The sequence below is a fragment of the Colletotrichum spaethianum genome (genome assembly GCF_022836535.1).
Source record: "Colletotrichum spaethianum MAFF 239500 DNA, contig12, whole genome shotgun sequence".
In the NCBI taxonomy this organism is placed as follows: Eukaryota; Fungi; Ascomycota; class Sordariomycetes; order Glomerellales; family Glomerellaceae; genus Colletotrichum; species Colletotrichum spaethianum.
The window spans coordinates 503,104-522,991 of NW_026054782.1; the positions used below are offsets into that span (position 1 = coordinate 503,104).

General features: G+C 58.4%; 7 protein-coding genes across 7 annotated transcripts; 3 read left to right on the forward strand and 4 right to left on the reverse strand.

Moving 5' to 3' along the window:
• Window positions 1-211: 211 nt before the first annotated feature.
• ColSpa_05465 (uncharacterized protein) lies at window positions 212-2,601 on the forward strand (the record flags this gene model as incomplete). Its single annotated transcript, XM_049271677.1, has 5 exons — window positions 212-296; window positions 356-426; window positions 488-1,558; window positions 1,591-1,773; window positions 1,840-2,601. The coding sequence occupies 5 exons, from the start codon at window positions 212-214 to the stop codon at window positions 2,599-2,601; spliced, it is 2,172 nt and encodes a 723-aa protein (XP_049127634.1).
• Window positions 2,602-3,280: 679 nt separating this feature from the next.
• ColSpa_05466 (CUT9-interacting protein scn1) lies at window positions 3,281-4,495 on the reverse strand (the record flags this gene model as incomplete). The annotated part of the gene is made up of 1 exon (XM_049271678.1): window positions 3,281-4,495. The coding sequence occupies one exon, from the start codon at window positions 4,493-4,495 to the stop codon at window positions 3,281-3,283; it is 1,215 nt and encodes a 404-aa protein (XP_049127635.1).
• A 3,975-nt stretch (window positions 4,496-8,470) lies between these two features.
• Window positions 8,471-9,202, forward strand: ColSpa_05467 (uncharacterized protein; the record flags this gene model as incomplete). The annotated part of the gene is made up of 1 exon (XM_049271679.1): window positions 8,471-9,202. One exon carries the CDS (start codon window positions 8,471-8,473, stop codon window positions 9,200-9,202), a length of 732 nt encoding a protein of 243 aa, XP_049127636.1.
• A 660-nt stretch (window positions 9,203-9,862) lies between these two features.
• ColSpa_05468 (putative kinetochore protein spc25) lies at window positions 9,863-10,643 on the reverse strand (the record flags this gene model as incomplete). Its single annotated transcript, XM_049271680.1, has 3 exons — window positions 9,863-10,308; window positions 10,412-10,544; window positions 10,617-10,643. The coding sequence occupies 3 exons, from the start codon at window positions 10,641-10,643 to the stop codon at window positions 9,863-9,865; spliced, it is 606 nt and encodes a 201-aa protein (XP_049127637.1).
• Window positions 10,644-11,262: 619 nt separating this feature from the next.
• Window positions 11,263-12,017, forward strand: ColSpa_05469 (mitochondrial fission 1 protein; the record flags this gene model as incomplete). Its single annotated transcript, XM_049271681.1, has 4 exons — window positions 11,263-11,278; window positions 11,377-11,395; window positions 11,480-11,573; window positions 11,688-12,017. 4 exons carry the CDS (start codon window positions 11,263-11,265, stop codon window positions 12,015-12,017), a joined length of 459 nt encoding a protein of 152 aa, XP_049127638.1.
• A 1,032-nt stretch (window positions 12,018-13,049) lies between these two features.
• ColSpa_05470 (putative RING finger protein) lies at window positions 13,050-14,864 on the reverse strand (the record flags this gene model as incomplete). The annotated part of the gene is made up of 2 exons (XM_049271682.1): window positions 13,050-14,663; window positions 14,721-14,864. 2 exons carry the CDS (start codon window positions 14,862-14,864, stop codon window positions 13,050-13,052), a joined length of 1,758 nt encoding a protein of 585 aa, XP_049127639.1.
• A 1,623-nt stretch (window positions 14,865-16,487) lies between these two features.
• On the reverse strand, window positions 16,488-19,052 carry ColSpa_05471 (vegetative incompatibility protein HET-E-1; the record flags this gene model as incomplete). Its single annotated transcript, XM_049271683.1, has 4 exons — window positions 16,488-17,583; window positions 17,637-18,226; window positions 18,275-18,306; window positions 18,389-19,052. The coding sequence occupies 4 exons, from the start codon at window positions 19,050-19,052 to the stop codon at window positions 16,488-16,490; spliced, it is 2,382 nt and encodes a 793-aa protein (XP_049127640.1).
• Between the last annotated feature and the right edge of the window lie 836 nt (window positions 19,053-19,888).

Genomic DNA, 19,888 nt, shown 5'->3' on the forward strand with positions numbered 1-19,888 from the left:
GACCCCTCGATCCGTCCACAGCCGAGGACGACTTGAAAGGAGAGACCCAGTTTCTCTAGGCAGAGCATATCCCACACGAGTTGATCCTTGGATTCGTAAACGCTTAGTCGAACCCTTCATCGAGGAAAGGAGTCTTCGAATCCTCCAGCGAGGGAAGCCTCATCGTCTTTCTCGCCTTAGGGTCGCAAAAGCATACACCAGACCGCCCATCATGCGTGGCCTGGCGCAGGCTCTCCTGCTGGCGCCGGCCCTGGTGGGAGCCGCTCCCTCCAGGATCGACATGACAAAGGCCCAAGGTACGCTTTCGCCCTCATCACTCTCGTTTCTCATCCACGATAGCTAACACGATCTCAAGACGCCTCGCCTTCGACCTTTGTCACGTTCAACATCCCCCCGGGCTTCAACGAGGACAAGCCCAAGCCCTACGTGAGTCTCATCACCCCCCCCCCCCATTCCTTACCTATGATCCCATCTGACACACACCCAGACCCTCCGTCTCGAAGTCCTCGAGGCCCCCTCCCCCTGCGCCTACCCAAACGTCAAGGTCAATGACAACCCCCTCTCCCTGGGTGGCCACACCCTCGGCCGCGGCAACTTTGCCGGCGACCACGACGGCACCGCCTTCATCGCCACCTGGTCCACCACCTGCGCCGGCGACGAGCAGCTCCTCCGTTTCACCCTCGAGTCCCTCGCCGGCCGCACCCTCGCCTCCGACCTCGCCTTCGTCGCCCGCTTCCGCCAGACCGCCCCGGCCGCCATCCTCGAGATCGCCGGCAACGTCCAGGTCTCGGAGCAGCGCCCCGCGGTCCCCTCCAAGGACTTGCCCCAGTTCGACCGCCACGACCCGCGGCCCGGCGACGACGAGGACGGCCTGCTCGAGGACCCACCCTTCCCGCCGCCGCCTCACCACCACGTCGGCAACCACCCGGACAACCACCCCGGCGAGCACCACGGCGAGCACCACCACGAGGAGCACCGCCCTCACAAGCCTGGCCGTCCCGCGTCCCCCGAGGAGGATGAGCACGTCCTCGCCGAGCTGCGCGAGCTCGACTGCCTCCGCCACCAGCTCCACGCCCTCAAGCACGCCATCCACATGAAGGAGTCCCGCCTCGCCCAGGACCACGGCGTCTTTGTGTCCCACCGCGGCCACCGCGCCTTCAAGGAGTGCGACTCGGTCAAGTGCGTCATCGAGACCTTTATGCACCGCGTCGCCGGCGGCTTCCGCGGCAAGGGTAGGGGTCACCATGGCGGCCCGGGACGCGACCACCACGGTCCCCCGCCCTCGTGCCCCGGCTTCCCGTTCCCCGAGCACGGACACCACGGAAAGGGAAACCACACTCTCCCGCCTCCGCCTCCCCCTCCGGGATTCTGCCACTGCGCGCCGCCTCCCCCTGAGGGGCCTCCGGACGGACCTCCCGAAGGACCCCCTGAGCCGCCCAAGAACCCTCCTCACCACGGCCACCACGAGGGACCTCCTCCCCCGCCGTTCCACGAGCCTCACCGTGGACCTCCTGGACACCACGGCCCGCCCCTCCTCCCTTTGACGAGCCGGATCACGGTCCGTCCCATGGTCCTCCCCACGGTCACCAGGGCCCTCCTCACCCTCCCCCGCCTCCCCCCTTCGACGAGCCCTTCCACGGTCCTCCTCACCACCCCGAGGGGCCTCACCACGGCGGCCCTCCCGGCTTCCCTCCCGAGGGACCCCCTCCCGACTTTGAGGCCGAGCATCCTCTGGACGTCGACGGCTCGGAACACCGCCCTCACCCTCACGGCGTAAGTCTCCTAACCCTCAACATTCTCCTCCCCCTTTCCCATAATCTTTGACTAACAACCCTCCAGCCCCCTGGCCATGGCATTCCTCCCCCTCACCCCCCTCCTCCAGGCTTCCACGGCCACCACGGCCCCCACGGCCGCGGCCTCCCCCTCCCCGTAAAGATCACCCTCGCGACCCTCCTCCTCGTCGGCGTCGTCGCCCTCGTGCACGCCGTCATCTCCCGCTTCTCCTCGCGCCGCGAGGCCCGCCGCGAGCGCAAGCACTCCCGCCGCACCCGCCACCGCCGTGACCACCGCGAGGTCCGCAAGGAGGCCTTCAAGGCGTCCCTGGCCGACGTGTGGTCGCGCATGTTCGCCGACCGCATCCCCGCGGACGCCGAGGACGAGGAGAAGCGCGCCTTCCTGTCCGGCGCCGCCGCCCGGCCCCGTCCCTCGACCTCGTCCGACGAGGGCGACTTCGAGACCATGGAGAGCATGAGCTCCGAGATCACCCAGTTCCGCAACGCCGCGACGCTGGTGACGGAGATGGTCGCCGCCGAGGAGCGCAGGCAGAGGATGCGCGAGCAAGAGCAGCAGCAGCGTCTCCAGATGCCCATGCGCCACGCCCACCCCCGCGGCCCCGCGGTCGCGACCCCGCCCAGCCCGACGGCCGCCTTCGCCGAGTACATGGGCGACGACGTGCTCCCCGCGTACGACGAGCACGCCCCCTCGGTGGTGGTCTCGGACGGCTTCAGCAGCTACTCGCCCGGCTCGACCGAGTACGTCCCCGGCGCGTCGTCGGACACGGCGTCCAACATTGACAGCGTCCTGGGAGACTCCAAGAACTGAGCGTGAGATGATGACGACGAGATAGAGAGGCGAGTGAATGGGTGCCGTGTTTGTTTGGCATGTTAGTAGAGATATCCCGCGCATATGAGAAACTCTTCTTTTTTCCCTTGTTCATTTTGTACGTCAATTGTTGTGTAGATACTTGGTTAGAGCGTGTTCCCCATATGGCTTGTGTGAGGATTGGTTCACGAGGGCCCGTCTGAAGGCCGGGTTGGCTTGTAGACGGTATAATTAGGCCAGGTAGATTTTTTATTGAGTCAAGTCAAGTAAAACATCAGCACGAGGCTCCCTTCGGGGGCCAGTCCCTTGTGAGGAGCAACTGGGTGACTTGAGAAGATCGATCGACACCATTTGAATCACTTGGGGGTTGCCAGCATGAACAATGGACGGAGCCGAGTCTGTGAGACAGTACATGTCACGGCAATACGACCAAGGGAGAAGCTTACAGCAGTATTTCCAGCAATCTGCCAAGTGGCGCTAGGCTGCATGTTTGCAAGTGTTTCTTGATGAGTGGCTCAACACTGGGTTGCTGTTTTGTTTGGGCGGAAGCAGCCTTGGGTGTGGCGGCAAACGGACACCGGTGTTGTGGAACGTGGGCGGTTCACTGTTGTTAGTTTCCACTACAGCGAGGCGTACTAGCAACCATATCGTAGTCCCTTTTTGGCCCGATGCCATCTTCTCACCCAAAGATGAATTCGCGGTAGTTCTTCCCTATACGCTCAGCGCCCTCCTGAAGCTTCCAGCCCTTGATCTCGCAGACCTTGCGGTACATCTCCTCGAGCCTCGCATCCATTTCCTCGCCGGCAATATGCAAGTCACTCTCGACCAGTATGCTGTCGTCGGGGCACGCTTGGAGCACCTCGGCAATCTTGTCAGCTCCGGCCTTGGTCCCCAGGTTGATAGCCGAAGAGAAGGAGAAGAACATCCGGGCCGGGATGGCTGGGTTAGTGTACTGCTTCAACATCTCGGCAGGTCCAGAGTATGAGTGAAGACATATGCGGGGGGGATACGGCCTCGGCGGCACGTCTTTTCGGCCAAAGTCATCTTCCTCGAGCTCGTCGCCCGAATCAAAGTCCTCGGCTCCCTCGGCAACAAGGCGTCTCTTTTTCCTGCTGACGACCTCCTTCTCGTGACCCTTCCACAGAGACGAGAGGGTATCATGGAGAACACCATGGGCCTGGACGCCATGAACGCTCACAGGGCGGCCTAGCTCACCCGCGAGCGCCAGCTGAGCTTTCAGCACGGCGACCTGGTGGGGCATCTTGACATGTTGAGGAGCCAGGCGACGCCCCTCGCGGCCACCCGGGGTAAGGGTCTGATCACGGGAGGACTTGTCGGCGTTGGTCCTTCCTTCGGGCAGGCGAAAGGCCTTGTCGAGACCAACCTCACCGACTAGAGCAAGGGGATGATCTTGGAGGCGGCGGCGCGTGTCGGTCAAAAAGGCTGACAAAGAACGTGGGGTGGGCAGCGCGTCGAGAAAGTCGGGGTCCTCAGGGGCGGGGGCTAGGACGGCTTGGTAATGGCGCTTCTTTGCGTTGGGCTGGCCCTCGAGGTACGTCCTCTCAGCCTCGGGCACGGTGTCGTCGAATAGCTGGTACGAGAACCACGGATGCCAGCCAAACGAGGGGATCAGATGACCCTGAGACATTTCGTACCTTGAGCGGACGCCGTGGGACGCAGCAACCTCAGCAACGAGGGCCTGGTCCTGACTCCGAGTGGCCATGACGGTTAGAGCAGCGGCGCGCATGTCGGGTATTTTCTCGACGGTAGACATGGTATCCGTGGGGTGACAATGGGCATCGTAGATGCCGGATTCCCAGGGGAAGGGGTCCGACGAGGCCGAGGTGACGGCAGTGGAGGACTTTGGCTCCCCGTGTTCGTGCTGGCCACACATGGCGGGGGTGGTCGGTGCTTGGTCTGGAGCCGGAGTGTGCCGGGTTGAGCTGGACGGGGAAGCGGGAAAGACGGGGATCGTCGAGATTCAAAACAAGCAGAGAGTGAGTTGAGGCTCAAGGGAGGGGTATAAGACCGCAGGCACGGCTGGTGATGGTTATCGCTGCTCTTCCAAGGACCAAGAGCTGCCGCGCGGTGCTGTGACCCGAGAGGCTGCAGTCTCTGTGGCCTCTTCCAACACCGACCGTATACGGTGCTAAGCACGGATGGCTGGAGATGGGGGACTGAGTGACGACAGTAAGCAGGGCATGTAGCGCTTTGGGGCCTTCCAATCGCCTGCTAGAGTTTGCGAGTACCGCGACGGCTCTGAGCGTGCGTTGGGCACACTTCTTCTGCTGGCTACGTACGTCAATGTGTTGGTTCGAAGACAGCACTGACGACAGAGGCCTTGGACCGAGTTGTCCGATGTACGTAGATTGACCGGTGAAGATGGGGAAAGTGAGAACAGCGGCAGCAAGGCTGCCACACACTGGGGAACAACGAGGTGACTATTTCGGGTGAAGCATCTCGATGTCGCGGATGCAAGAAAAGGCGCGATGATGCCGTGGCAGCAACAGAAGCCGTGCCATAACTAGTAAGCGGGATGATCTAGAACGGGAAATTAGTGGGACCACTGCGGAATGATGTCAAGGAGGATCGTGGTCTGGAATGTGGAATGTGGAATGTGGAATGTTGGCAGGAACCGACGGGAACGGACGGGCGGGGGGCGGACGGAAAAGGGAAGGCAAGGCAAGGCAAGAAAAGGAACGGGTAGACCGGACAATACTGTACGCAGCAAGGTAATTAGCTGGCCGCATCACAACTGTCCGTTGCTCTTCCCTACAGCTTCACATACACTGCATATCCACGCTGCCGGTTCTCCTCAGGAGACGGGAAGGAAATGAAAGGAAAGGCAAGACGCTCGAGACCCTTGCTGCGTCGAGGTCAGAGGTCACGGCCGGCGAGCTCCTTTCCCCATCCGGATTTTCTTCTTCTTCTTCTTTTCTTTCTTTCTTGAAGAGCACCACCGGCCATAGACAGTACCCGTGTTGCCATTGACATGCGGTCGTTGCTGCGTGTCTCTCCTTTCATCTAAGCCCTGCCATGCTGTGTGGTCTCTCTTTTCTTCGTCCCCCCTCCTCAGTCACCAATCCATCAATCACGTCGCTGCATAGCAACGCCTCACCTCAGACGTAGGTACCTTTCTTGCCTTTCCCCAGTCTCGTACACTACCGCAACCAAGTCCAGAACCCATGTTGGTCCTGCTTTTAGTGCATGTACCACTGCAGATATTCTGCCCTGGAGGCGCATAACACAGACACGACGACAGCACCTTGACGCCCTAGCACGCTCACCGGCGAACTCCAAATTCGCGAATCGGGACGCTTGAACAGAGACATGACCAAGCCACGCGGGGGCCTCTATCGCCAGTCAAGCACAAGTCCCAGCCTCCGGCTTGCCAGCCTTCGAGTCTATCGGCCCTAGGGCTGCGTCTAGGAAGATGAGACTGTCGACCCGGACGCACTACCGTGCCTCGACCCCTACGCGGCCTGGGCATGCTGGCCATCGGCGAGCTTCGGGGAGCTTTGGCTTCTGACGATCGACCTGTCTGTTTCTGGTGTGGCGTCTGCCTTTGCGAGTGGCGCTGCCCGCGAAGCCTACCAAAGCACAGGCCACGGGAAACCTCGCAAACCATCGTACTGCGGTGCTGTACGGTACACTGACAGCCCCCCCAGACAACCGCCGGTGGTCGTGCTGGTCTGGGGAAATGGACGTGACATCGTCCTCCAAGATATCCGACATGCACCCCAGCAACTTGATCTGCCCGCATCTCCGGGTTCGGTCTGCCCTGGGGGAGCGTGCCGTTCGATATTGACCCTGCGGGCGAAACCACAAGATCTCAACTGTAGGCCAAGGGCCAACCCGGGACGGCAGACGGCAAATCTGACGATGGTTTGCCTTCAAAAGGTCAACCTGCCGGAGTGTTTCGACGCTGCGAGGGATCTTCGCTGTCCTGCCCGCCGTTGGCAAGATCGGACCAATCTTCGCGTCGCCTTCACAACTTGCTGCACACTCGTTGCTACCCTGACATGTCTGAAAACGGCCTAGCGAACCTGAGAAAGCTAACGCATCACGCACATAACGTTGCTTCCGTTGCAAAGCACACACACACACGCGCGCACACACACACACACTGCCCGGCGATGTGCTGCTTGATCCATCCATGCTCGTTCGTTGTCGTCCTCGAGAGGCTCTGACTGGCGGCTTCTGTGGTCTGGACTTGCGGGGTGGTCTGCTCGGGGTCGTCTCCCTTGCACCTTTCCCCAGACCTTTCGCACGACGCTGACCCTGGCCCTGGTCCTGGCAAGGGAGATGCGATCGGTTTCGGACTGGTGTTCGACCCCAACTCACCGAGACGACACATCTCTTATCTCTCGGCCTACCATGGACCAGACGCAGATGTTGCACTTGCATTCGTCATCATTATCATCAACAACATCAGGACCCGCAGCGTGATAGGCGAAACTGATAACGACAAATCGGCCCACCAGCAGCAAACGTCGCTTCAACCCGGGTCTGGAGTACTCGTCTCCTGTCCTTCGTTGCTCTCGTCGTACAGGGCGCATTGAACGGCATTGGGCTGGCAATTAGAGAGGGCCTCTCTTCTTGGGGGCGCGCATAAGTCACGACGCTGATTCACCCGGCAAACTCTGTTTTCTGCTTGCCCCCACAGCCGTTTCTGTCAGTCAGAAACACGTCGCTCTTCACATGGAAAAGCACATCCTCCAGGAACTGCAAACTCTGTTCTCCCCGCCCGCTGTCCCAGCGGGATTATGATTTAGACAGCAAATATTGGACGGCCTGAAGTCTGCTTGGAATAGGCCACGACCCTTTGAATACGAAAGAGAGAACACACGAGCCTGCCAAGTCGAAGAGTCCTCAAATGTTGTCCTTCCCGGATGCCCCGTACGTGGCGAGCAGAAAACCTCTTTTGTCACTCGAGAGCTCGAGCAAGAGCAGAACCTAGAGAACAGGGACGGCGCACCCGGTGACATCCATTCGCAGCGCAAAGCACACCAACCCAATGCCATTCCATCATCGGCCCAGCCACTGGCAACGGGTGTAGTCCCGCCTCGAGACCCTGGTAGCTTGTGAAAGCGCAGCTCGGCTTCTCCAGTTTTCTTCTTCCTGCTAAAGTAGTGTTGCACTGCGTCGAACCCCTCCGACGAGATGGCCAGGACAAGGGCCAAGGGAGACAAGGGCGGCGGCGCTAGTGCTTTGCCGCTAGCTTCCGGCATGTGAAAGAGACAAACAAAGTGTAGACTGCAGGTCTGTACCCCTACTCTCCGTCCGGTGCCGTTCAGACCCCCCCCCCCCCCCCCCCCCCCCCATCCTCTCCTCCTCCTCCTCCAGCGCTGCCACTCACGCACACCAGGGAGCCACCAGCCTCAAGGTTTGAAGGTTCGCTCCCGGCTCCCCTCCGTCTCATCCAATCCTCTTCAGCATGCCTCTCCCGTCCACCACCATGCCTCCGGACTTTTGACTTTTGGGTGCCCCCATTCCTTTTGGTTGCTCGACGTTCCACCGTACAAAGTCGTAGCCAGCTGTCCGTCTCCACCACCACACTTTTTTCCCTCCTGCGTCTTCCCTTCTCTGTGTAGGAAGATATTGGGAAACCATCGACTGCGGGTTGGGTACTACAACGGTATCGAACGATCGGACCACCGACCGAACGATTGTGAGCGGATCATACGACTCAGGCACTGGGAGATAGTGGCCACATCCGGAACCACGCCTGCCTCGCCCGAAGAATAAACCGCGAAACAATCCAATTCTCGAGCACGCTGAGGAGATGGTGTGAATGAGGTCTCTCCCGAGCAACCACCCAACGCAACCCTCTCCCTCACTACGACTGTCCCGCACAGCGACCGCAGCCATGGCCCTCATCAACCCGGTCTACGCCATCATCGTGCCTTTCCTCTTTCTCTTCACCGTCCCGCTTGCCATCTTCGCCGGCATCACGACAACGCTTGCCTTCACAGTTCTCATCTTCCGGGTAATACTCGTCTACTTCGATCTCGCCCTGTCTCTCCTACCGTCGTACATTACCGGCCGCCCTCAGTATTTGTCCTATACATCCAAGACTCCGGCGTCCGGTAGCCCGTCGCCCTCCTTGACGCCCACCCGCCGCTCTGCTTCCCGCCGCACAAGACGGCCATCCTCTGCATCCGCCGTCTCCGTTGGCACGATAACACCCATTTCAGAGGCCGGCGGGCTTGGCCTTTTCCCTTCTGTCGGGATCGACCGCGACTATGAGGGTGTTGGCGGCTGGCGGCTAGGAAACGGTAACGATGATGAGCTGTGGATGACCATCAACTCGCGTCTCGAGCTGCCCGACCGCCAATACCAGCGGCACCACCACCGGAGCCCTAGCGGCGGGCCCACCACTCCTGGCGGCGGCGACGGCTACCTCATGATGAAAGGCGGCCGCAACCGCAGCCCGGAAAGCAACCGGGGCGGCTTTACTACTATCGTGTCGCCGAACAGCTCCCGGGCGCGGACACCAACCAACTCTCACATCGCCTTTACGGCGCTTGATGGCGTCGATGGAGACTACTTCCCATCCATGTCATCACCGAAGACGGCGAGAAAAGTTGCCGTCGCGTGAGAGGAGCTTCCGCTTATTACGAAGCCAAAAGTTATCATTAATAAACGTGAAGAAAAGGAAGAAGAAAGGCGGACAAAACAAAAAAGGTTTTATATCCGGGTCTCCTATCACGACGATAACGATACAAAAAGTATGCCCCCTTGTAAAGCGGGTGGTGTAAGAGAGCTGTTGGGGCATCTTTCCTTATGTCAGAGCTGGGAAATGGGGCATGGGGTGGGCCCCGAACAAACTGGGCAATGGAAAGATCACGTAGAACCAGGATACACAATGATGGGATAGCCCATGGGAAGCAAAGGTAACGTGCGGCCAGGCGAGGCCAGGCGCGAAGCGGATTTACGGATCGGTTCTGGGAGTCATTAGGCGTTTGGCTGTATCACATCTCATCCATAGTCCAAATGGACGGTCAATGAAAGGCATCATAGTCACAAGTCACCAACTGCACGGTGATGATTAACGTTCAGGTGGAGAAATACTGCGTAATTCGTCCGATGCGGATCAAAGATTGGAAGTGAATAGTAAAAGCAAGTGTCTTATTTTCCAGACGTGGTATCCCATCATGAACCCCCCCTCCCTCAAACGCCGTCATAGCTTTCCCGAGCAAACAACAAACAAATCAGAAAAACGCCACACCAGACCCCATTCTCGCCCGCGAAGCCCCGCCTACAACGTCTGCCAAAAGTAATTTGCGTAAAAGAACTTTGAAAACTTCTTGTCCATGTTGACGACGTGGACGTCGCCCTTGCGGTCGTTGCGCACGACGGCGCGGCTGAACTCGCCGTCGCGGCCGTCGCGCTCAATCTCGATGCCGAGGCTGCGGTAGACCTTGAGGCGCAGCAGCACCTCGTCGTCGACGGGGTCGCGGCGGCGCGCCTGGTCGTCGGCGGAGCCGTCGAGCCCTTGGATCTCGAGTTCCTGCAGCCGCGCGTTGAGGTCCGCCGCCTGCTGGGCGAGGCGCTCGGCCTCCATCTCGGCGTCCGAGGCGGCCTTTGCCGTGCGGAACTTTGTCGTGTCGAGGCGCGCAATCTCCGAGGCGTGCGCCGTCGACGAGTGCTGCGAGGTGAGCTCGGCGTGCTGGGACGACATTGTGTTCAGCTGGCGGGAGAGTTCTGCGGGCGGGTTGTCAGTATCGGGTTCCCTCTGCGGGGTGTGCGAGGCGGTTGCATCGCGTGTTGGACGACGGGGGAGGGTCGGGTCGCCGAGTGGACGTACTCTTGAGTGCATTTTCGGCTTCGCGGAGGCGCAGCTCGCGGGCCTGCTGGAGCGTCGAGAGGGATTCATTGATGCGCGCGACGGCCTGCTTGTCGGGATGGATGTTGAAGTTGTCGATTGTGTGGCGAATGAGCTGTGTCGCGAGGTCGTGTCAGTATCAACCCCTCCATGCAGTGACCATCAACAATTGGGAAGAAGGGCGTACCGTCGCGGGCTCCTCTGCTAGAAGCATCTTGGCTGATTTCCTCTCGTCAGGTTTCCACGGGAATTGGTTTGGTGGTTTCGTCGTCGGGTGTTTGGTCAGTCGGTTCGTGAATTCGCGTCTGTCGTAATTCGTGAGATTCGTGGATGCACTTGATGGATGCGACCAGAAACGTCGGGAAAGAAGACACGGCCCAGGCCCGATGTGGAACAAACAAAAAACTGCTTATCGGGGGTGACTCGCTATCACCGGGACGACAATCGGCTGACTACCCCCCCCCCTGCCATTGCCAGTGTCATCCACCTAGCCAGCAGCCCGCGGGACCACGGGCCCCACCCCAGCTGGTGCGCGCCTGCGCCGTCGTCATCCGCCACCCCACAGATCTTCAGATGTCAGAGCTTCAGCCACTCCGCCTCTCCGAAGCAGGTTTGCCCATTACCATTACCTTCGCGCCAGCCCACCTTTTCTGCTTTCAGCACCTCGGTTTCTGCAGACCACGGCGACCGCTATACAGAACCGACGACGACGACGACGACAAGAGCTTCCACTGCGCTTGCTACAGAGCCACAGACTAGACGCAGAGAATACTTGAGCGTAAAGAAGGAACAGCAATCCATCCTACGAGGCATCAACAAGCATCACCGCGAGAATGGTCGATCTACCCTGTAAGTCCACCACCCCTCCTCCCCTCCATACGGCGCCACAGCGTGGGAGGCCAAAATACCGACGAGACGGACAGCTCGCTGACTTGAAACCCCCGCAGACGCCCTCGACGCGGAAACGTATGTGCTAGGCTCCCTCTCCTCCCCTCGCGCGCCAGCATCTTGCGATCATGCCATACAGTCCGACTAACTACTTACCCGCAGGCCCCTCAAGGCATCCGAGCTCCAGGTCCTCCGCGCCCAGTATGAGAAGGAAGGCGACATGGTCGGCGTGCAGACCAAGTTCAACTACGCATGGGTACGACAGTCCTCCCCCTCCCCCTCCGGCCCCCCCTCAACTATTCCCTTCTCCCCCCCCAGCCCGCCTCGCGACGGCCGCGGCGCACACCGGCTAACACTCTCCATCCAACAGGGCCTCGTGAAGTCAGACGCCCGCAACGACCAACAACTCGGCGTCCGCCTGCTCTCCGAGATCTTCCGCGTCTCCCCCGAGCGCCGCCGCGAGTGCCTGTACTACCTCGCCCTCGGCAACTACAAGCTCGGCAACTACGGCGAGGCCCGCCGCTACAACGACCTGCTCCTCGAGAAGGAGCCCGCGAACCTGCAGGCCTCGAACCTGCGCCAGCTCGTCGACGACAAGGTCGCCAAGGAGGGGCTCATGGGCGTCGCCATCATCAGCGGCGTCGCCGTCGCCGCGGGCGTCGTGGGCGCGTTCCTGATGAGGAACGTCAAGAAGAGATGAGCCCTGCACCCCCGTCCGGGATTCGTAGAGGGGAGCCAGGGAGGGATACCTGCGGTTCAAGGAGGAGCAAGAGACGTTGAGCGGTGTCTGGCGACGAAAAGGAGCGACGGCAACGAGGAAAAGGAGGGGAGCCTGGTGTGATGCGACGTGTATTTGATAAATCACCCCCTCCTTTTGTTCTCTTCTTCGGTAATGTGTATTTGTATGGACATGCAAACGGCTTCTTTTCGGTGTAATAGGCGTATACACAACTCTATTCTACCTGTTTTCAGATCCTCTTTTGCAGAACCTTGCAATCTAGTCGCGGCAATCTTGCGAGGCGCCGGCTTTTTTCTGTGCCAAACCTTCAAACGATCCTCCCTGAATGAGATGGCGGACGAAGGAGAGAACCCGCCATGCCAATGAGTGAGTTTGGATCGACTCATTCCGAACATCACGATGGGGGCGACAACACCGGGTATCCTTTATAGAATAGTAAGAGCAGTGTCTACTGAACCCTTTCGGCCAACGTGCCAGCCGTACTGACTTCCCTGATCCCGTTCGACCTGGTGATCTGGAAAATGGGTGGGTGTCTACACTTTCCTCCAGCACGCAAGAGGCGACCGCTACATGGTGCAGGAAGTACGGCAATTTCCCATGGCAGAGATGCCCGATTCAACTCATCAAGGCAATGGCTTGGAGAGTTGCTATAAGTCACAACGATGGATAAGTAGTCTGATGATCATGCTCTGGTTGCAATTTTAGGGTCAAGGGTCATATCCTGCGCAGCCCTCGTCATCACTAACCGAAAATGCCCAGCTGGTTTCTGTATGACTGGCTGCTTTATTATTTACACAATGCACGTCCCAAGTCGAAGCACAATGCTTCAGAACATGGTCTGCTCAAAGGAGAAAATCCTCATGAATGGCCAATGCTCAACGCTGTCAAACCCCCTTCGTAATTCATTACTTGCCACCCGCCAGACTGCTTCGCACGGCACGTGCAAGCCTTTGCGAGACGCTCCCCAACTCATATAAGAACCCCTCAACCAGACTATGGTCTCCGTCGCTCTCGCGCATTGTTGTCTCCCGACCCAGATCCTCGGGAGAACTGGTTTCTCAGCCAGTTCAGCGGACCGTGGTTTGAACCGGCGTCCTGGTTGTTGTCGCGGTCTCTTTCCCAGTTGCCAGACGATGGGCTCCGTTCCCTAGCTCGGAACGAATCAGACTGGTGCCGGCGCAGACTGGGGGGAGAGTGTGAATCCCGACGCAGACGGAAGCTGGGCGTTCGACTGGCCTCAGGGGGATGCGAAGGCAGGTCAGCGTTGCGAGGGTCGTCTCGACTTGTGCTGGAACCTCCGTAGATGGAAAAGGGCACATCCCAATCAGTCGTTGGTGATCTCTGGGGTCTCGTCGAGTCATCGGGGACTGGCGGGGTTTGTTGATAAAAGGGCGGGCGGGGAGAGAAAGCCGTTGCTCCCCAGTGGCCAGGCATTCCGGGCGGCGCATCGCTCCAACCAAGGGGGTGATGTGAGCCTTCCGACGAGCCTGTCGCCACGGTGGGCGCACGTTGAGAAGCATTGACGTTTTGATTATTGTTCGAGCCGTTTGCGTTGGCATTGTTGGTATTATTGTTGTTGGGCTCTTCGATAGGAGTGCGGCAAATCGGGCAAGTGTTGTGCTCCTTCAACCACATGACGACGCACTGGTCATGGAACCAGTGCTTGCAGGGTAGCACCGTGGCGTCGTCGCCCTCGCTAAAATCGTCGATGCAAATGGTGCACTCGGTCTTGCCTTCAGGGCCCAACATCTCCTTGTCCACCTTCTTGCGTTGCAGCTTGCTAAGTGCGTCTTCAGTTGCCGGGGGTGCCGAATTGTTCTGCGGGTTTTGCTCCATCAGCTGGGAGATGATGCGGTCCAAGGCCTCTTGGGTGTACACTGCGTCACCATGCGAGGCGTTGGCCGGGTTGAGCATGCTGAGAATCTCATGAAGTAGCGTGGGCGCTCCGCCCGCTGCCCGCTGGCCCTGGCCGGGACCTGGCATGCCTCCGGCCTGGGGAGGTCCTACTCCGGCTAGGACGCTGCTGAAGATACTGGGAGCCTGGTTAGCGTTCGCTCTGATGGAAACCACCGTGATTCGAGGTCCAGAGGGCGGCTGGCCACGGGGGTTGAGGCGGACGTACGACTGAAACGGATCGCTTCCAGGTCCAACAGGAGAATGGCCACCTCCTTGATGAATGTGGATGGGCCCGGTAGCGATCGTGAAGCTTGTGGTGCCTCCAGGGCCTGCTCTGTGATAGGTGCGAACATTGCCCTGACCGCCAAAGAGACCGCCGCCGCCGAAACCAGGAGGGCGGGTTTCGTCGGGCGGCCGCGGGGGCATGCCCATGCCAAAGTCGTTGACCATGTCAATGAAGCGCCGAATAATCTGGTCGCCATCATTCGCATCTGGCGGCTGGCGTGTGTCCGGGTTCGGGCTCTGTCCCGGCCGCTGGGAGTTGTCCCATATTGTTCGGTGGACGACAAACCCCCCAGGACCGCGGTGCAAGTGCTCCTCTATGTCGGCCTCCTCGGGATCCGAGTCGTCGTCGTATCTGCCTCTGCGGCCTGGAGAGTCATGAAGCGGGGGGCCGTCCTGAATTTCTCGTGGATCGTTCTCGGGAGAGACCTGTGAAGCTGTTAGAACGTGCGGCGAACGCGTGTGATGGCGAGGGATGCTACGTACGATCTCTGTGATCTCGCTCTCGCAGCGAGGGCACTGTAGACCATGCTCGTCTTGCCACCACTCGTGCGAGCAGGCGTGGCAATAGACCACCTCCCGGCCAGCCGTGGCATCCAGGTGTCCGCCTCTGGTGTTGTGGGACTCCATCTCAGCCTGGTTGCGCTGGTAGGCTGCTAAGGCGGTGAGTCCAAGGCCTACAGCGAGGCCGGCGGCGCGAAGTGCTCGGAACGCCAGTCTGGATGATTTGTGGGGGTAGAGTTGGGTGGCGGAAGCTACTTGGCGATATCGCAATCCAGCGAAGTGAAGAGTGCTTGAGGAGCTTCGATATCAGCAGCTCAAGACTTTGCAATGTTGATGATTCGCGATGATGGAAACCCCTTCTTGCGGGAAAGAACCCTTAACAGCTGCTGCCGCCAGAAGTGTGAGGACGCTGTTGGTGGAGGATGCAGACGTCAGCCGAATCGAAGTTGGGGAGCGATCGTTATCGGCGGAGAGCGGGCGGAAGGTGCGGTACGGCGGTGTTGTATGTGTTAGGTAGGTAGGTGGGTAGGCGAGGAATGCTGAGTTGATGGAAAGCCTGGGGTGCCAGCAATGTCAGTACTTCTAAATCTGTAAGAGGGACGTAGCCAGTAAGACGGGCCTCTGAAATGCTGCATTTGCGAGTCTCCTGTGTTCGGCATTTACTTCGTTACGATGACTGGCTTGTGCAATATGTGTGGTGAGTGAACGCTGGAGACCCGAAAGGAACGTACCTAAGCTAAGCCATGTACAGTTGATGGAGAATGTGCATATCTCCAAATGCAATGAAAGCAAAGAAGCTGGTGGCTACTGCGGAGCGGGAAGGAGGGTAGGGAGTATGAGGGAAAGCGGGTAGGAGAGGCGAGGCGATTTGTTGGGATAAAGAAAGCTTGCTGTTGAAGGTGATGCAGGTTTCCAAGCGACCTTTGGTGGAAAAGAGGAGCGCACCCGTTACGTCGTCGATAGTGTCGTGCTAGGGGAGCTGGGCGAGGTACCCTTTTTCGGGGACGGAAGAGACAGCGAGAGGGCCGTGACGTGACGTTTGTGGTGGGGAGCATCTGTCGCCGGTCGGTGGTACCTTTCTTTAGTCATATGCGCTGAGTAGGGGGGGAGGAGCAGCTGGAACCGCGGCCACGGCATTGAGATGTATGTCTCCACTTTTAAGCACCTATCCCCTTCCACCGGTTTCGGTGTGGCGGTGCGACACTCTTCACCACTATTTTTCATCATCCACTGCTCACGCGCACCACATCCCATCAGCACCCTGAGATTATCTGTCCTGCTCAGACGGAGTCAGTTCACACATTTCACAAGTCATATACTGGCTTTAGGCTTTGGCAGTGTGGCTTGGAGTGGCTGATTCGACACTACTGGCCCCAAACGCGGCCCAGATTCATACTCATACGTAGCATATAGTTGCCTTCAAATGACACCATGGCGCCTGGCGGGTAGCTTAGGCACTTTTGACGTGTAGCACGCTTTGCCCATAGTCTTATGCATTCTATTAGCTCGGGCGACTCAACGGGAACGTGCCAGGCTGGGAAATGAGTACCTTACATCTTAGACCACCGATAACCAGGGTGACAACGTCGTTCATGGCTCAGCGGTTGATGTCAAGTTGTTGTTGTTGTGGTGTCTCAGCACATCCTCCGAGCCCCGGCCTTGGTCTCGGCATGATTGCAGGCATGTTTCTGGGCCGTACGGGGTCCGAGACGCTAGCGGGGCTCGGGCGTTCAAGTGGCCTAGAGCCAGCTACGGGACCTGGTAATTCAACTTCCTTACCGTGGCCATTGCTTCTGAATAATCTTCCACCAGCTCTTTCGAAGATGTCGGTTCCTCTCCCGCAGCCTTGGCTGATGCCCGCAGGTCGATTTCCTCCATTAGATTTACAACATCCTTCATCTTTCTCCTAATCGCCAGGTGCCGGCTAGTCTGTCCGCTGGTATCCCACATATCCGCGTTGGCCCCAGCCTCGAGTAGCAGCTTCGCTGCCTCAACGTTTCCCCTCCAGATTGCCACAAACAGTGGCGGGGAAGAATATCGGCCACCTCTTTTGTTAACATCGACTTCATACTCGGGTCTCAGTATCAGCTGCAAGACGGACGTCATATTGAAGGATGCGGCGTAATAGACCGGTTCCGTCTCCCGGATGACGTCGATGTCGGCCGAGTGTAAGAGGGACTGCACCCACGCCTCAAAGGGACCGCCGTGGTCGAGCTTTTTGGTTTCGAAAAAGCCGAGGATGAGGTGCTCGTCACGATCGGATAGGGAAAATCGCTCCGAGTGGATGGGCCACATGAAGGTGGCGTAATCGAGCAGCGGGTACGCTGCGAAGCGAACGTCGACTTCCCGAATCTTGTTAACTGAGCCTGAAGCGAAGGGCTCAAGTTGAAGGTAGACGAGACACTTGCGCATGATTTTGCGATGTGACTCTACAGCGTCCACCGCAAACTCTGAGGCGCTGGAAGTTCGGATCCAGTCTGACTGTAAAAAGGTACGGATGGAGTCGTGGGCGAGGGTGACGAAGTAGTCACTGGCATGAGCCAACCCTTGGCAGATTTCGAGTATGATGGATGGGTCGGTTAGCCTAATATCTGCATCGATATCGGCATCACCCTCTTCGAGGACAACTGCCTCGGCAAGCTCGTTGAGACGCAGGGGCCGGAGGGAGGAGCAAAGCCATGTGAGCGCCTCGTGAGCGATGCCCCGGTCTTGCTCTGGAATTCGGGCGAGGATGCCAGCGTAGAACCCATTCAGGGTAGCGGGGATATCGGCCAGGACCCGTCGAACATCTCGGCCAGTGCGAAGGGTGCTGAGTCTGTCCATGCACAGCTTGGCCCAACGGAAACTAAAATCATGTCATTGCTAAGTAACCATAGCATACTCGTGGGGGAGACTCACGTTCCATCGGCACCTGAGACGACCTTCATCTTAATCTCGTCCCTGATGTTGGGACTCAAAGACTGGAAACCATGCTCGACAACAAGTCTATTTTCCACATAAAGCTCGATATCGAGATCAATAGCGTTATTGTTCATGTGCCTCACATATATCCTCGAGTCATCTTTCAGCGGCTCCCGTGTACAGGTAAGCAAGACGCGGAGGTTGGAGTGTCTCCCGCACAGGGTTAGCAGAGCTCGGACGATTACCGACTCATGGCCCGTCTCATTGAGTGCGTCAATCATGAGATAAAAGAGGTCAAAATGCTCGAGGGCCTTGCCCATAACGTCATAAATCTGTTCAATGGACAGGTTGTTCTGAGGAATCAGAGTATTACCAGATCGTCGCAACGGACGAACGTGGTCGAGAAGCTCGGGTGTTGTCGCCCCTATCTGAGCCAGAATGGAGCCGAAGACGTTGGGGACGGCCTGAGAGGCGGCATCATCTAGGGAACAACAGTGGAAGCCTACTCCAATACTGGCAGCCTTTGTCGAGAGATCGTTGTTGGGCCGCTTCCGAAGCTTGTCAACGAGATGGGAACTATGCATAGTCTGTAAGCGCGAGGCATATGGACGACATTAGGATGGGGCTCCTCTCACAACAGCACCGTCTTGCCCGAGCCCGCTAGCGGCTGTCAGCTGACCTGCTGAGACTCCTCATCACCCAAAATAATAGACGTCCAAGTAAAGGGCCGGGTGGACGATCTGACTTACACCGTCCGGTTATCCAGTAAATAGGCCATTGCGTCGGACTACCCTTCTGCCACGCCAAGTAACTGGCGTCGCGGATCCAATTGCCGGTTCCCGGCGCACGGTCTTGCCTGGAGCTAACCAGCTTGTCCTCGCTGTTGACGGGTGACAGCCACTTGAGCAGGTCGGCAGTCTCTCCGAGCATGCGGTCGGTCTTTCGGGCGATAATTTCCTCGTGAATCAGGGCCGTGAGCTTCTGCATCTCGATGAAGACGGAAAAAGTGACATCGAGCGAGTCTCGCATGAGGACCATGATGAACCACGTCTTGGCCCTCTCCACGGTCCGGAGGTACTTGTCAACGTCGGAGGCCCGGAAGGGCCAAGCTAGGCTCTGTGCAGCGCGGCCAAAGGAAGAAGCCTTGGGCGTGCCCAGTTTCTGTCGTATGGCATCAAGAGTTTCCTGAGTCATACTGAGCATGGAGTTGACCTGGTCGTGCAGCGAACCATCCCTGTTCTTCTTGTTCTGAAGATCAAAATAGTCCATTGCGCCCTTGAGAGCAAGCAGCTCTTGGGTGAGTTTGCGAATGTCATCCTTGGCGCCCTTGACCGTGGAAACGAAGGTACAGAGACGCTCAACGACCTCGGCGACACAGAGAGCGACCTCTATGATGGTCAGAGCCTCGGCCATTGGTTTTGTAACACCAGCAGCTCCAGCTATTTGACACGAACCACCTCTCTCAGCTTCAGATGCCGATGGCAGTGGTCAAAGCTTTGACCCCAGACTTCCTCGGCTTCTCCAAGTCAAGCAAACAGTGCAGTGCAGGACGGGCAGGAGGTTGGCAGGGGAGGGGGAAGCGAAACTTGGTCAACCTCTTGAACAAAGTTGGGGGATCGTATCCTGTTGATCGAAAACAAGACGAGGTCGGAGGTAAGACCCCCAATGTAATTCCTTGGCCAAAGGGTGACTGGATGACAGAATGGCAGACAGCGATTAGCAACACTAGGATTAGGCAACGCAGTTGCGGATTGTTGCATGTCGACGGACAGAATAGACGCGGAGGAGGTATGTCTGAAGTGAGGGGCACGGTCCGTGATGGGACCTGGAAATAGGATTCGGGTCGGAGGTGCCTAGTGGTGGGGGAGTGGGTCGTGGGAGGGAGTGGCACGTGCACCGTTTGGCGATACCTTAAATCTCGAGCTGTCATGCACTAAGCATGTAGGTAGCCACTGTCTAGAAGCCGTCATGGCAGAGACCCAAGCAACCTTAACCAAGGGCACAGATGGTCTCATATCTTCACTTGTCTAATGGACATATGAGAAAAGCTCGGAAGCTCTGTTCCATTCAGCACGAAGCCGTCACGAACGGTTTTCCAACACCAAGAATTGGCGAGCGGATGCATGCATCGTGACATGTTGTAGCGTAGTAGGTAGGCATGAGTTTATCACATAGTATCCGTACCGAGGGACTGGCTCCGCAGATGAACGACAACCTCCACGGCGCGGAGCTGAGCCTGCTTCCTCTAC